The sequence below is a fragment of the Rhamphochromis sp. 'chilingali' genome (genome assembly GCF_963969265.1).
Source record: "Rhamphochromis sp. 'chilingali' genome assembly, chromosome: 1".
Lineage (NCBI taxonomy): Eukaryota > Metazoa > Chordata > Actinopteri > Cichliformes > Cichlidae > Rhamphochromis > Rhamphochromis sp. 'chilingali'.
This window is the reverse complement of record NC_137929.1, coordinates 5,152,406-5,168,900: the sequence shown is the minus strand read 5'-3', so window position 1 is coordinate 5,168,900 and position 16,495 is coordinate 5,152,406. Positions and strand designations below refer to the sequence as shown.

General features: G+C 42.8%; 1 protein-coding gene across 1 annotated transcript in view; it reads left to right on the top strand.

The window, feature by feature from the left end:
* Nucleotides 1–10,305, top strand: part of LOC308399230 (NLR family CARD domain-containing protein 3-like) — a 40,138-nt gene extending 29,833 nt beyond the window's left edge. The window contains exons 7-9 of the mRNA XM_080886360.1: nucleotides 1,381–1,554; nucleotides 8,444–8,490; nucleotides 8,639–10,305. Coding sequence (XP_080742486.1) covers nucleotides 1,381–1,554; nucleotides 8,444–8,490; nucleotides 8,639–9,162 — 745 coding nt within the window. The 3' untranslated portion in view covers nucleotides 9,163–10,305. The remainder of the gene's footprint in view (nucleotides 1–1,380; nucleotides 1,555–8,443; nucleotides 8,491–8,638) is intronic.
* The last annotated feature ends 6,190 nt before the right edge of the window (nucleotides 10,306–16,495 follow it).

Below are 16,495 nucleotides of genomic sequence, written 5' to 3'. Positions count from 1 at the left end.
ATTCTACCTGATGGGGTCTTTCTAACTGAATTTAATGACCTTCTGACATCCATCATTTCATTGGAGAAGGTTGGGAGATTTGAGCCGTCATATTGATGAAGCATCCTGTAACACTGTTGCTGAGCTCATCACTGTCACTGAGTCTTTTAACTTTAGGCAGCATGTTTCTGGCCCCACACATACAAAGGGTCACACACTGGATCTTGTTTTCTCCCTGGGTTTAAATATACATGATGTAAGTGTGGAGGATGTCCATGTGAGTGACCATAGCTGCATATTTTTTAACTTGTTATTTTACTTGGATCCTTCATCTCCTAAACTGATGATCCAAAGGCGGATTATAAACCAAGATGCTGCTGGAAGGTTCTCTGCCATGTTTGACCCTCGCATGGCTCGTAGTGACCTCGACTCACGTATTTTATCCTTTAATGATCAATGCAAGTTGTTGGAAAGCCCACTGATAACATGTTTACATGGCTAAAATGTTATGGCTCATTCATTGATAGTATTTTCGCCATAGAAATTGTTATGTCCTATATTGTTGAACCCACCATGTCTATGCTGATGCTCTTTGAACGCACCACATACGTACTCGAGGCCATGCAGTGGCTGCTAGTCTGTGTTCTCAGTATTTTTATGTGTCAGTTCCAGTTTTAGAGCTCTAAAGTGCAGCTATCGTGTTAGGAATATGTTAGGAATAGACAGGAACACTGAGCACACTGAGGTCAAATCTTTATTTAGGGCGACCGTGGCTCAGGGGGTTGGGAATCGCATCTGTAACCGGAAGGTCACCGGTTCGATCCCTGGGCTCTCTGTCCTGGTCGTTGTGTCCTTGGGCTTTACCCTACTTGCCTACTGGTGTTGGCCAGAGGGGCCGATGGCGCGATATGGCAGCCTCCCTTCTGTCAGTCTGCCCCAGGGCAGCTGTGGCTACAACCGTAGCTGCCTCCACCAGTGTGTGAATGTGAGAGTGACTGAATAGTGGCATTGTAAAGCGCTTTGGGTGCCTTGAAAAGCGCTATATAAATCCAATCCATTATTATTATTATTATTTTACCACTCGCTGCATTCTTGATGTTCATGTTCTTCTCTTTCCCCTCACCCTGCAACCAGTCATGGTAGATGCTCCTCCTGGAGCCTGTTTTCACTGGGAGGATCTTTGTGTCAAAGGGAGTTCTTCTTCCCACCATCACCAAGTGCTGCTCACAGTGGAGGCGGTTACCTTACACTGTTAAACAGCTTCAGATGACTGTTGTTGTCTGTTGGGTATTGTCACTTATAAATAAAGTTACATTGAATGGATGTATGGATGGATAGATGTTATTGTGACGAAGAGAAAACGATTGTTGACAGATTGATTGTTGTTTTGTGTGTCTGCAGTCTGTCAGGCTGTCTGATCACAGAGGAAGGCTGTACTTCTCTGGCCTCAGCTCTGACCTCCAACCCCTCCCATCTGAGACAGCTGGACCTGAGCTACAATCATCCAGGTTACTCAGGAATGAAGCTGCTGTCGGCTGGACTGAAGGATCCAGGCTGGAGACTGGACACTCTCAGGTATGGAGAGAATGTCTGATAGAGGAGGAAGAGCTGGAAACATTTCCTGTGTCCTTCACTCACTTCCTGTTTGTTTCCTGCAGATGAGACATGAACAATCACACATGCAGGAATATTTTCAGGGACAGACACACTAGTCTAGCTGGATAGTTCATGGATATTTATGTAGGGGTCTCCAAGGAGTCTGGTTGCAGGAACATTTAGGTCACAGGTGTACCTGAGATAGATGCCAGTGTACCTAATAAAGTGTCAGCCATGTGTATGTTTCCCATGCTGTATGTCCACAGTGACAGAAGGATGAAACAAGGCTGTGAATCATTTCAGTCTGTGTTTGTGACAAAGAGGCAGACAGGAGCAGCTAACATTTGGAAATGGAAGCTTAAATAATGACAAACTCTACATTCACAGCTGAATTAACAATAAATTTGTTCTCAAGTGCACATTTAGCAGCTAATGCTATTACTGTTTTCCCTTGCTTTCTACAACTTGAGCAGCTATTGCTAAGTAGGCCACTTTGCTCTGCTAAGGATTTATGTGACCATGATGGAAACTCTGATAAGCTAATGCTGCTAAGCTAATACTGTTTATGGGCCCTGTTAGAATCAATATTTCATTCTCATTCTGTTGTTTGAGAACAATATTAACGTTTCACATCATTATAACACAAGAGAAAAGGGTATTAGCGTTAGCTACTAATGCTTATTCACCTCAAATTAGCTTTAGCTGCTAATGGTAGCCTACTTAGCAATAACTGCTCACTAATATAATGCTAATTCACATCAAATTAGCATTAGCTGCTCAAGTTGTTATAAGGAAAGAGAAAACGGTATTAGCATTAGCTGCTAATAATTGTTCACCCCTAATTAGAGTTAGCCCCTAATGGCAGCCTACTTAGCATTAACTCCTGACGTCGTTGTAATGCAGGGGAAAAGAGTTACCATTATCGGATAATGCTAATTCACATCAAATTAACATTAGTTAACAACGGTAGACTTCGTATCATTAGCTGCTGTCATTCTTACGAAGCAAACAGTATGAGCATTAGCTGTTAATGCTTTCTCATCTAACATTAGAATTGGCCACTAATGGCGTATTGTTAAAAAGTAAAAAAACACATTGTTAGCATAAGCGGATGATGCTAATTCACCTAAATTAGCATTAGCTAATGATGGCTACATACCTAGCATTAGCTACTGATATTGATATAAATCAAGAAAATATGGTATTAGCATTAGCTTTTAATGCTTTTTCATCTAAAATTAGAATTAGCCACTAATGGCGTGCTATTTAGCATTACTTCTTCACATCGCAGGGGAAAAGTTAAAATTAAATTTAAAAAAATGTTCAGATTAGCTACTCATATTGTTAAAAAGTAAGAAAAAACATTGTTAGCATAAGCGGATAATGCTAATTCACCTCAAATTAGTATTAGCTAATAACGGCAACCTACTTAGCATTAGCTGGTCATATTGTTATAATGCAAGAAAATATGGTATTAGCATTAGCTGCCAATTCCTAAATACCTAAAATTAGCATTACCTGTAATGGAAGTCTACTTAGCATTAACTCCTCACTAATGTAATGCTAATTCACATCAAATTAGCTTTAGCTTTAGTATTAGCTGCTAGCACCAGCCTACCCAGCACTAGCTGCTCACATTGTTAAAAGGGAAGAGAAAACGATATTAGCATTAGCTGGTAATAATTATTCACCCCTAATTAGAATTAGCTGCTAATGGCAGCATACTTAGCATTAACTCCTCACATCGTTATAATGCAAATGAGGCTAACTTACATTAAATTAGACTGCTGTTATTAGCTAATGCTATTTAGCAGTAGCTGCTCACATTGTTATAAAGCAAAGGAAAACGATATGAGCATTAGGTTCTAATGCGTATTTGCCTTTAATTAGACGTAGGTGCTAATGGCGACCTACTCAGCATTAGCAGCTCAGATGTTGTATTGCTAGGGAAAAGAGTGTTAGCATTAGCCGTTCACATTGTTATAAAGTTAAGGGAAATAGTGTTAGCATTAGCTACTCACATTGTTAAAAAGTAAGTGTTAGCATTAGTGCATAATGCTAATTCACATCCAATTAGCATTAGTTAATAACGGCAGCCTATTTAGCATTAGCAGATAATGTTGAATTTGGCCCACTGGAAAAGTTAAGAACTCAAGATTTAGGAGTGTTTCTCGATAGCTCTTTCTCATTTGAGAAACAAATAAATGTTGTTATTAAAACCAGCTGTAAGCTTTATATTGTTGATTGTCATTTCCCATATGGAAAAGATATATAAATCTTATAAAGTTTGTATCTGTCTTGTGTGAAACTTGTATGAAAAGCATACAAGAGTGAAAACAGATATAAGATCCCTTGAAAAATTATATAATGAAACTTGTATGTTTTCGATACTTACTAAAACAATATATGAAAGTAATGAGAAAGTGGCCACTTTCGTGAGTATGACTTTCATCATATAAGTTTTTAGTCTTTTCCATATGGGATATGCTTAAAAATATTTACTCATACATGCTTAGTTTTATAATCGATTGGATGATGATAGAGGTTTGATCCTTAGTAGTCTGTAAAGACTCTGTGTGCCTTCCAGAGTGCTCTGGCATGCACACACCACTTGGGGCCATGAGAGAGGTCGTACCCTCTCTTACTGATTTATGGTGTAGGACAGGGGTCTCAAACTCAATTTAGCTGGGGGCCGCTGCAGGCAGAGTCTGGGTGAGGCTGGGCCGCATTAGGTTTTCCACAAGAAAGGCATGGTTAAAAAATTCCAATCTTCTCAAATCTCTTTATTTTTATTTTTTAACACAAAATATGAAAAATAAATAAACAAATTAAGAATTAATAAGAAAATAAATCAATCTGTAATACATAACTAAAATAATAATAAGATATTTTTAGTCAGTGAACTTGTGTGTTTTTTTCAGTCTTCTATATCTGCTGTGTTTAGATTGAAATGTCTGTATTAACAGTTCTATAACCTTCTTCTGAACATGAATGGAACACTGTAGAAAATGAACTGTTCTTCTGAACATGGCTTCTCTTGCCTACTCCTTGCTGCTAGAGACCTGGCAGCGTTTCCTCTCGCATAGCCGAGCCAGATTTGGCCTGAGGGAGGAAGCAGTTGCGACCCTCAGTATGTCTTGAAGATGATCATCCGTAAGTCTGGACCTGTACTTGGACTTATTGAAGTTCAAAGTGGAGAAGAGCTTTTGGCACAAGTATGTGCTACCAAAAAGGCACATGGTCCGCTTGAACATTCGGGAAAGCCGAGGGAAACTAGGGCTCAATTCTCTCAAAGATTGTCCAAGCTTGTCTGCTTTTCCACCCACCTCCCTGAACTTTGCTTTGAGTTCAGAGTTGCACTGCAGCTCAATGAGCTCCATTTGAAGCACAGAAGGGGCATCTTGCACATCAAAGGAGAAGGGGTCCGCAAAAATGTGAAAGGTGGCTCTGTGTGTCTTGAAGTCAGCAAATCTGTGATCAAATTCCTCCTGTAGCCTCAAAATGACATCAACATACTCGTCAGCACTGAATGGTGTGCCTGCATCCACGAGAGCCTTGCATGCTGGGAAATGGCAAAGGTTTGTCTGAGAGAGCTGAGCTTTCCAGAGCGCCAGTTTTGTGGAGAATGCTCTCACGTTGTCATAGGCAGCACTGACAAGTTGCCCCTGGCCTTGTAACGTCTTGTTCAGTACATTAAGCTCATGTGTCATATCAACAAGAAAAGCTGAGTCCATGAGCCATTTGGGATCAGTTAGCACAGGAACACTAACTCCATCCTTCTCCATGAAGGCTTCACTTCTGCTCTCAACTCAAAAAGTCTCTTTAATACATTTCCCCTGCTGAGCCAACGTACCTCAGTGAAGTCGAGCACATCCCCATATTCTGACTCCATTTCCTCTAAAAAAAGCACAGAACCTTCGGTGCTTTAAGCCCCTGGATCTGATTTGGTTGATGCATTTCACAACAATAGACATCACATTGTCAAACTTCAGGCATTTGCTGCAAAGGACCTGCTGATGGATGATGCAGTGCAGAGCAATGGCCTCCTCCACGCCTTCCTCTTCCAGTTTGTTTTGTGCCACCAGTCCATTTTCCCTCCCTGTCATTGATGGCGCTCCATCTGTTGTTATTCCAACAAACCTCTTCCATGGCAAACCAACATTCTCAATGGCATCACACAGCTTGTAAATATCTGCTGAGCGGTGGTCTGGCCATGCATTGGAATTACTGTGAGCAGCTCCTCCATCACTTCAAAACTGTCATCAACACCACGGACATACATTGGGAGCTGGGCAGTGTCGGTGATGTCTGTGGTCTCATCAAGAGCGACTGAGTATACACTGAAACATTTGGCTTTCTCACACAGTTGGTCATAAATGTCACTTGACAGGTCAGAAATGCGATCTGCTGCGGTGTTGGCAGAAAGGCTGATGTTGCTAAACTGACCTTTCTTTCCCGGACAGACTATATTTGCAGCCTGCAATATGCACTTTTAGACAAATGCACCTTCTGTGAATGGCTTCCCTGCTTTAGCAATCATCTCACTAACCACGTGGCTCCGACTGCTGCATTATTCTCTTTGGTTGCTTTCTTGGAGAAATCTTGCTGCCTCAGTAGATCTGTTTTAAGACTGGCAACCCGGTTCGCTCTCTCGTCTCCCTGGTATTTTGCATCCAGCTCAGCATGTCTAGTTGTGTAATGACGTTTCAAATTGTATTCCTTGTGCAGCGCAACTTTCTCTGTGCAAATAAGACAGGTCGGGGTGCCCCTGTGCTCAACAAAGAAATATTGCATTTCCCACTTTTCCTGAAATTGTCGGTGCTCATCACCAACCTTTCTCTTCACCGCAGGCTTTGAAAAAGACATGTTTGGGGCTATGTGACATTTATAATTCTACTTGGTGTCACTGTCGCATTGAAGTTTCAATCAAGCGTTTAGCCGACGGACGGGGAACGTCTCAACGCGTAGAGAACGTCATTTCTGCTTCTTTTTCTTGCAACCGTAGCACGGCGATCGGCAGATAAAAAGCCGGTAGCAGTCTCCTTTGTTTTTACGCTCGATGTTCATGTCTTTCATGATGACACGAACACCGTGGCGTTTGCAGATGGTAGAAAGTGCAGGGATAGCGAGCGCAAAAAAGGCGACTGCTCACGGCGCCGGGCTGTTGTTACAGGAGAAAGAAGCGGAAATGACACCGTGACATATAACAAATAACATCAGCTGTTTCTGATGTTAGTTGTTTTGACTGCTTTTACATTATATTGAAATATATGTAATGTTCATGTTTGCTGCAATGCAAACGCAGTGATGCAAATAAAAACATGGAGCCACAAATTACGGTGCGACCCTATAATTAGTCCGGGTTACCGGGGACTGTTGTTGCCGATGAACAGGTGTCGCTATGTGACTGCAGACTAAATTGGGCTGCATTGAGTTCATGACTTTTCTTTTATCCCGCCGCCTACGCATCACTGTGAGAGTTAATATGAGATCTCTCTCTGTGGAAAAATAACTTTAAATCCCACTGACGTGTGTATAAATCTATATACGTATAACGTCCCGCTGGGCAGCAACTTAAAAAAACAACTTTTTTTGAAGTGTTGTGAACGCAGCGCGCTGGGGCGAATGTCGGCGTTTGCCCAATAGAAAGGAGGAAGCCAGCCAGGCACAGGAAAGAAAGAAACACTCCAGGGCAACGCTGCTGGAACTTTGACTCATTGAGAAATGTTTCCCTGCTTGCATCAAGCCCGGCTGGTGTCCCCTGAGATCCATATCCCACCCTGATTGGTGGGTTAATTCAGCTCCGCCCACAACACTGTAAAGTGTCATACATTATCAAACTAACATTACATTTTCATATTAAGGTGGGGCCAAAAACTATCGTCCTGCGGGCCGCAATTGGCCCGCGAGCCGTGAGTTTGAGACCCCTGGTGTAGGAGGACACCTACTCTGTGTCTGGTTAAGTATAAGAGCCCTTTGTTAGGGGGACCGCTGGACTTTTAGCACCAGCTTTGGGGTCACAGGGTCACATCTGGAACACACACACACACACACACACGCACACACACAGACACAGACACAGACACACACACACACACACACACAGACACACACAGACACACACACACACACACACTATGCACAGACTGGTACTCTTTGTTCATACCTGTGTAAGACGTCATAATGAACTTGTGCATATTCATGTAAGCTCAATAAAGAGCAGTGTTACGAGGGAGCAGACGAGAGCGACTGAGGTCAAGTGAAGGAACGGCGCTGTCACAGTTCTCTCCCTCATCAATTGTCTGGTTCCAGCGGTGGGTCTGTGCTAGACGACCCATCACCAGCTTTTTCCACTGGTTACCAGTACGTGGTAGAATCCACTTCCAGATCTGGTTGTCTTTAAATCTGTGAATGGATTGGCTCCATCTTATCTCTCTTTAACAAAAGAATCCAAGTGGAGCCCTCAGGTCTGCAGATAAGCAGCTTCTGACCAGAACTAGACGTAAAAACAGAGGTGAGCTTTATCGATGGCTGCAGCCAAACTCTGGAACAGTCGCCCTTCACATCAGGTCGTCACCAACACTGGACATTTTTAAAAGCCGGTTGGAAACACATTTGTACTCTGTAGCTTTCAATCCTGACCAGTCTTTATAGTCATTACTGTGTATGTTTCCTATTTTCTCTCTACTCTGTGCAGCACTTTGGCTCAAGCTGTTTTTAAATGTGCTGATAAATAAATGTAGATTTCTTTGAATAAAACAGTGGAGCCGAGCTTTGAGCTCAGTGTGTAACAGTGTGTGTGTGAGAGCCATGTAATGTCCATGTGTGCATGCTGACTGTGCTGCTCTGACCCCCCTCCTCCTTTCAGGGTGGAGCCTGCTGGAGTCCGATGGTTGAGACCAGGTCTGAGGAAGTGTAAGTGTGTTTTTAATGGGATTCATGAAAACAAAGCAGCACACATTCAACCATCTTCATCATGTCAGGAGTCATCATCAAAGTGTCAATCAATGAACAGATGATGGATCAATAACTGCAGCTGGATTGTGTTTGTTCTCTCCATCAGATTCCTGTCAACTCACAATCGACACAAACACAGTGAACACAAAGCTCCAACTGTCTGACAACAACAGGAAGGTGACACATGTGGAGGAGGTTCAGTCATATCCTGATCATCCAGACAGATTTGATGATTATCAGCTGCTGTGTAGAAATGGTCTGACTGGTCGCTGTTACTGGGAGGTCGAGTGGAGAGGAGACGTTGATATATCAGTGAGTTACAGAAGCATCAGAAGGAAAGGAGACAGTTATGACTGTTGGTTTGGAGACAATGATCAGTCCTGGAGTCTGAGCTGCTCTGATCGTGGTCCTCAGTCTGTCAGGCACAATAAGATACAAACATTCATCTCCTCCTCCTCTGTCTCTAACAGAGCAGCAGTGTATGTGGACTGTCCTGCTGGCACTCTGTCCTTCTACAGAGTCTCCTCTGACACTCTGATCCACCTCCACACCTTCAACACCACATTCACTCAAACTCTTTATCCTGGGTTTATGGTCTGGTTTCCTGGTGGCTCAGTGTCCCTGTGCTGAGTGGAGTGTAAAGAGTGTCTCCTGTTACAGAAACACTCTGACTGTTGAACAGATAGTTCAGTCTGTACATGTCTGTCTCTTTCACTCACAAACACGTTTTCAGATTCATGGATTCAATCAGTTGATGTTTGAAACTCTTCTAAATGATTCCTTGTAAACTTCTTCCTCTTCAGTCACAAACAAACAGGAAGTGATGTCACATGTGTTCCTGTCCACACAGCAGAATGAGTCTATTGCTGACAGTGATGTACAAACAGAGTGAGCATTTCTGAGGCCCAAAATAAACTGAGTAGTTCACTGAATGAACAATGGACTGTGAGCTCAGTTCCTTCATCATTAGTATGGATTATATATGTATATGTATTATATTAGTATCATATATATCAGGTGCTGCTGCTTTCAGTCATTGTGCAAATGTGCTGTTTGTAAGCTTGTAAAGCTGCAGTCAGCTGAGACTGAAGAAGTCACCTGATCAGTGAGCAAACGTTTCTGAAAACGTCCAGATGAACAGAATCAACCTTTTGGGATCAGCCAGCAATGCAGCATCATTGTTGTTCAGCTTCAGAGGTTTGCAGGAATGAACTGATGACCAGAAACAGCTGCAAAGTCCAAGAAAATACCAGCTGGAGTTCAGCTGCATTTGAAGAAGTCAAAGAAAAGTAAGGATGGCAAAGGGCGACGTTTTCTTCCAAAGAGCTGCAAACATGGTCGACGCTTCATTAGAAGAATCATCTGGACATTTGTGAGGAACTCTAACCAAGAAAGCAACGTCACACAGATCCAACAGACAGTTTCCATGACTGCAAGTGTTGAGTGGAAAAATGCTACATTGCATTATTGCATCCTCTCACCACAGGAGGCGCTGTTGGCACCACTGATTGCTGATCAGCTGTTCTCTGATGATCTGATTGATACTGTGAATAACGGGACTCACTGAACTCTGTGACACAGTGAAGATTACAGAGTTTAACTTCACCCTTTAAGACTGACCACAGAACCAAGTCCGCCAGAGCTTTTGTTATATTTTTACATGCTGTGGAGCCATTTGTGGGAGCATTTCAAGTTGCTATACATCAATACAACTGTTATAGCCCTAATTTTAATAATATGTCTGCATTAAGTCCATAGTAACTACATAAACTGCAAAAACAACCTCTGCTCATCCATCTCTGTGTGTATCAGGATACATTTGGTTCATAATACACAGAAAAATCAGAGTTATTACCTGTAATAAATGTGAAAGATTCCTGCAGTGATAACCAGGCAGGACTGAAACACATCCAAGCTGTCACCACGGTAACAGCACCGCCCATCCACAGGTGAGGGGAGGAGCAAAAAGAGGGACTTTGACCATTTTATACTAAAAACACTCAACTAATGTTTCTAATATGAAACAAATAAGCCCACATTAATGTGAGCGTTTATTAAATAATAATAATGATGATTTCCTCCTGATCTCATTTCCACAGCAGAGAAAACTGTGGTGTATATTGAGGTGGAGGGTGTGGTCTGTGGCTCAGCTGTAGAGTGAGGGTGGGGTGCACCACAGCAGCATGCTGGGACTGCTGAGGGTGGAGGAGGGAGTGATGATGACATCAGAGCTGCAGCACAGAGACCAGTGAACACACAGTCTGTTCATCTTTGCATAGATACAATATACAGCACAATATTGAATGACAGACACGCTGTGGGAACTTCCACAGATACACTGACGTCAGCATCCAGAGTCCTCCTGCTGCTCCCCCCTCAGAGCCCCGTGATCAGCACCAACACATTCAGTTAGATGACAGAGTCCAGCTGCAGCTAGAATCAGCTCCCCTCTGTGAACAACAGCACAGCGTCAGTGTTTCACACTCAGTGAAAGGAGGAAACAGCAGAAGAACACCATGTGTGCTACGTTTCCCAGGACACACTACAAACTGCACAAATACAGAGCAGCACGTGGAAGGACCTGGAGCTGCATTTACAGAGCTGCAGACAGCGTGATGTCCTGTATGGACAGGTGGAAGGAACCAAGTCCTCAGCTGGAACACTCGTGTTTGTCCACAGACAGGAAACACAGCAGGAAACTTCCTCACAGAAGTGCAGCTCATGGATAACACACTTCCTGTCAGTCAGAATGAGGCTGCAGCCAAACACAGAAAGGTGTTTTTGTCCAGATGAGCCCAGAGAAGAAACACGAGTGTTCACAGACATCAGAAGCTCAGAGAGGTGAAACATGAGGTTGGAGTCCTCGTCAGCATCCAGAAGAGCTGCTGTGAAACCCTGAGTACTCATGACAGACTCTGATGGCACAAACACATCATGATTCAAACAGAAAGACAAACATGGAGCTCCTGATCCTCCTGCATGAGAACAAGCTGACATGAGCGCTGTGTCTGAGAGTGTCTCCCTGTCACAGTGACAATAACACAGCTGCTGCTCACAGTCATTAAACTGACCTGAGGTCAGCTGTGCTCCTTACATATGAACCATGTGACCTCACATCAGTGCTGTGGATGACTGTAGTCATAGAAGAGTAGAGCTGTAGCAGGTGGTGTGAGGAGGAGGTGGTGTATTCTAGTTAACGCAGTACTGAAACACTCCAGCAGAGGGCGCTGTTAAGTCCTTATTGTAACACAGTTACTGTGTGCAGTTAGACTTCATACATAATCTGCACTTATTTCCATCAGACATGCTGTCAGTAAATGATTGGTTTCTATTGATTCTACTTCCTGTTGACTCGTTTGATGACAGTGAAACAATCACAGCTGATTGTGTGATGATGTAAACTGTCACTGTTACATTCAGTGTGTGTGACATAATGTTAGTGCAGGCTGATAACAGCCTGGTTCTGTTAGAAACACATGAACGTGTCCATAGATCAGTGTGTGTTTAACATGAGAGCTTCAGCCCTGCTGATGTGTTAAATAAAGACATGCAGGAAAACTGATGAGACTCTGAAATAACTCTTTATATTTATAATGTAACTCTGCATCAAAAGAACAACAAAGGATCCCAGACAGGTTTCTGTGAACAAAGACCATTCTGATGTTTCTGTGTTTCTAACACTTTGACATTATTAGTAAACAGACTGCAGTGAGCAGCATTTATAAAGAGCTTCTATATAAAGATATGACAGCTGTTTGACAAGTTTATCACTCTGTGTTTGGACCTGATCAGTCCAGCTGTTTACTTGAAACATGTTCATTTACCTGTTCTGTTATATTCATGTTCTTGTCTCTGTTGAAAACACATTTTAATGTCCCTCAGATTTTTCTCCCAGATGAATAAATATAAAAATGACACAAACTGACTGCAGCTACTTTTTGTCCTTTCTGTCAAAAACCTTCATGTGACTCATGAGAGACACGTATCAGCTGTTTGTGACAGATCAGAGGCCAACAAGTCATTTATAACACTTTCCATCATTGTTTAAAGTTCTCAGTGTTTCTGTGTTGCTGCGTATAGGATCTCCCAGCATCATCACTGTGCTGTCCAATCATTGTGTGCGAGGTTACCCTTATAGTGCGATGTGTGTTTGCACAAAGAGAAGCATGTGTGTCAAATATAAATAAGCACAGAACAGAAACAGCTGCTCGTTTCTTCTGTTTAGAGTCAAGTTAGTGTTTTGTGTCTTTGTTTGAGGCCTGATGTCGAGCAGAGGTGTGTGTAACTGCACTGCTCTGTTATATGTGTGAAGTGTGTGCTTCTCTTCAGCATCATCTTTGTCACTGCTGATTCCTTTGTGTCATCATGTGTTGAGAAGAGAGAACAGTTATAACGGAGGAGCAAAAGGAAGCCCTGAAATCTGCATCAACAAGGAAGTGTTGGCTCACCAGTGATCCCAGCAGAGCCACTGGTTTGGCTCCAGTTGTTCTAGATTCAATGATGTTGTTGCTACAGATACATGACGGCTGTTTGATCCTCGACATGTTTAAAGGTGTCCAGTCCTGAGACACTGGGGCTGGAAACAGCTGTGATGTCATTGGACTGTCACACAGACAGAAGTGCATGAAGTGAGCAGCCGAGGAGCCGCTGATGTTTTGGATTCAACAGCATTTGAAAGGTCGACACAGACACATTTGCACACAGAGAGCTGAATCTGTCATATGCCACAGTGAACTCACTGTTCAGTGTTTTTCAGGAAGCTTCTTAACTGCCTCTGCTGCCAAACAAGCAGCTGATGTCCTTGAGAAGAAGCTGAAGAAGTCTTCAACAACAAATACAGGAAGTGGACTTTCAAATACTAGATTCACTTTAGACTCACAGAGAAATGACTCAACCAGCTGTGTTTGACTATATGAAAGGTCAGTGTGTGTCTGCACACAGACTGTTGTGTTGGACTGTTATTCAGTTGTCTGCTGAATGGTTTCAAATGTCTGCATCTCAGCTGTGATGAGGCTGGGGGTCATGGGAGGCCACCGTAGCAGCCTCTTCAACATCATGACATCATCATAAATGCTGCTGGACTGTCTGATGGGCTGACGGTGAAAAAGCCGTCGGGAAGGAAACAGAAGACGTTTCAGAGGCTGCAGCAGATTTCTTTGATTCGGGGCCTTTTTCAGCTTTATTGGACAGAGCAGTGAAGATAAGTGACAGCAAAGCAGAGAGAAAGGGGGCGTGGCCCGGGTCAAAGCCAGGCCAGCTGCTCTCCACCTCGTGGTCACCTGCTCATCCTAGTGAGCTCCACCAGCAGCCCTTTCACACACTTTACACTGTCAAACACTGTGTGTGGACCTCAGCTAACAACAGGCTACATTTAAGTCTGGACTACATGCTTTTATATTGTTTTTATTCCATCAGCAGCTCAACATCATGAGCAGCTTTGACATAAAGACATCAAACTCAAGCTGACTTTAAGCTACTTTTAATACAGGGGCTCAAAAACAACAACATCTTTATTATATATCAGGACAGAAAGTCATTTCATCTCAAAGGGAAACAGCTTTATTTGGAATAACCAGCACTATCAACTGGTTTGGGATCTCCACCAGTTTCATGTCTTTGCAGCTTCTCCAACAAAGTTCCTGTAAAATCAGCATGTTTGTCTTTATTGGTTTGATAGTGATTGATTATTCAGTCCCAATCTGCTGTCATCTAAAGAACAAAATGATGTTTCTATGAGTCACAAAGCTCCAGATGTTGTCGGCTTCACAAAGAAAACAAAGAACTTAAACACAAAGTGTTTGGAGCCAAAATGTTCCCAAGCTGCTCTTTTTGAAATGGCAGAGGTACAGTGGTGTCTAACAGCACACTGTGGAAGGCAAACATGTTATTGTTGGATGAAACTTCATGAATCCTTTGTAGATTTGAGCTGTTGGAGCCTTTCTTTTCTCTTCAGGTGTACAGATGCTGAGGAGGCAGGTGAAGCAGGTGGAGCTGTTGTGATGCTGCAGAGGGTGTGTCTTAGTAACTCTGTGAGGCAGAACTGGATCCAACATTGTGGATGTGTTGATGTTGGAGCCATTAAGAGTCTCTGGCCACACTGTAGGATTTCCCTTTGATCCACTGTGGGGGCATTTTGGAGTCTGTCAGTGAAACTCTTCATGTTTGTGTTTGACTCCAGTTTATAGAAACAGAGAAATGTGTCATGCTTTTGTTCGGCCTCCACAAATACACACATTTGTTCATTGGTTGGACTTTTTGGAAGGAGACACATTGAAAACCATGTTAATAAGATCTTGTTGTTTCCTGTGGATCCGACACAGAGAGTGGACTTCAGACAGAAAGCGTGGAAGAGATTTTAGAGGCCGTGTGTGGCAACAGGAAGTTTCTGTGTGTTTGCTGATCTTACATGTGGAAAACAACACGTGATGTTTGTGAAGTTCTACAATGATCATTGTTCTCACAGCATTTTGAGTGGGAACAGTTCAAACTGGGAGTAGTGGGAGTTATTTACTGATTGAAACAAGCTGAATGTTTCTGTGACGATGAAGATCAGCAGCTCAGCTGATCAATGAACTGACATCTATCAGTCGTTTCATGAGATGAAGTCATCAGCAGACATTTGTTCTGACTGTGTGATGAATGTCAGAACGTCAGGGCTCTGCTTTAGTCACTGCTTGATGATCATTGGCTCATTGTTGAATCCAGGGGCCCAGTCTGACCTCTGACCTTTGCTGCAGGTCTTCTGTGTTATCTCCACTTTCATGTCTGATCTTCTACTTGTAGTCCTGTGTCTACATATACAGTGGCTTTCAAAAGTATTCGGCCCCCTTGAACTTTCCCACATTTTGTCACATTACAGCCACAAACATGAATCAATGTTATTGGACTTCCAGGTGAAAGACCAACACAAAGTGGTGCACACGTGAGAAGTGGAACGAAAATCATACATGATTCCAAACATTTTTTACAAATAAATAACTGCAAAGTGGGGTGTGCGTAATTATTCAGCCCCCTGAGTCAACACTTTGTAGAACCACCTTTTGCTGCAGTTCCAGCTGCCAGTCTTTTAGGGTCTGTCTCTGCCAGCTTTGCACATCTACAGACTGAAATCTTTGCCCATTCTTCTTTGCAAAACAGCTCCAGCTCAGTCAGATTAGATGGACAGCGTTTGTGAACAGCAGAAATTGAAATTGAAATTGCAGTGAAGTCAGCTAGAAACTTACAGTGACGTGGACATCATGCAAAGACTGCCAGACTCTGTAATACTGCAAATGATCAGTGACTCAGGTTAACACTAAACTTTAAACGGCACCTCTGTGTCTCTGTGTGCTGAACATCTAGGATTGAGTCAGGCTGCATCAGCTGAAGCTGTTATTTGTATATATCAGTATTTTTTTATTCAGGTGTGGGGAAAATACGTAAGACTGCAGTGAAGCGATGCACCAGAGTAATCCCTGGCCAAAGGTATCGTACTCAAATCAGACTACTGATCCAGCCACATCAGCCTTTTGTGAGGTCTGTTTAAAGTAGACTAAAAGTGAACTGCAGGTTCCTGAGAGGTGGACTGTGAGCACAGAAACACATGTTCATACATACAGCTGCAGCAAACTTACATTAATTTTAAATAGATTTGTTACTCTGATGTCTGTCTCTGTGTTAGTCCTCTGACAGACTGGTGACCTGTCCAGGTGTGCTCTACCTACTACTGGGACAGGTTCCAGCCTCTGTAATAGAAATGTTCTGTTATTCTCATTTAAAGTGTTTAAGTGCTTATGCATATGCTTAGTTGTGACACTGTTACTGTTCAGTGAAAGTTGCTAAAACTAGATGAACTTACTTCAGCAGTTTGAGAAAACAACTCCCTTTACAGGTGCTGATAAGGCCAAGGGCACAAAACAGCACAACCATTGATGCGTTAGGTTTCATAGCGAGACACGTGAAGTGTGGTAGGATCAGTTTGTAA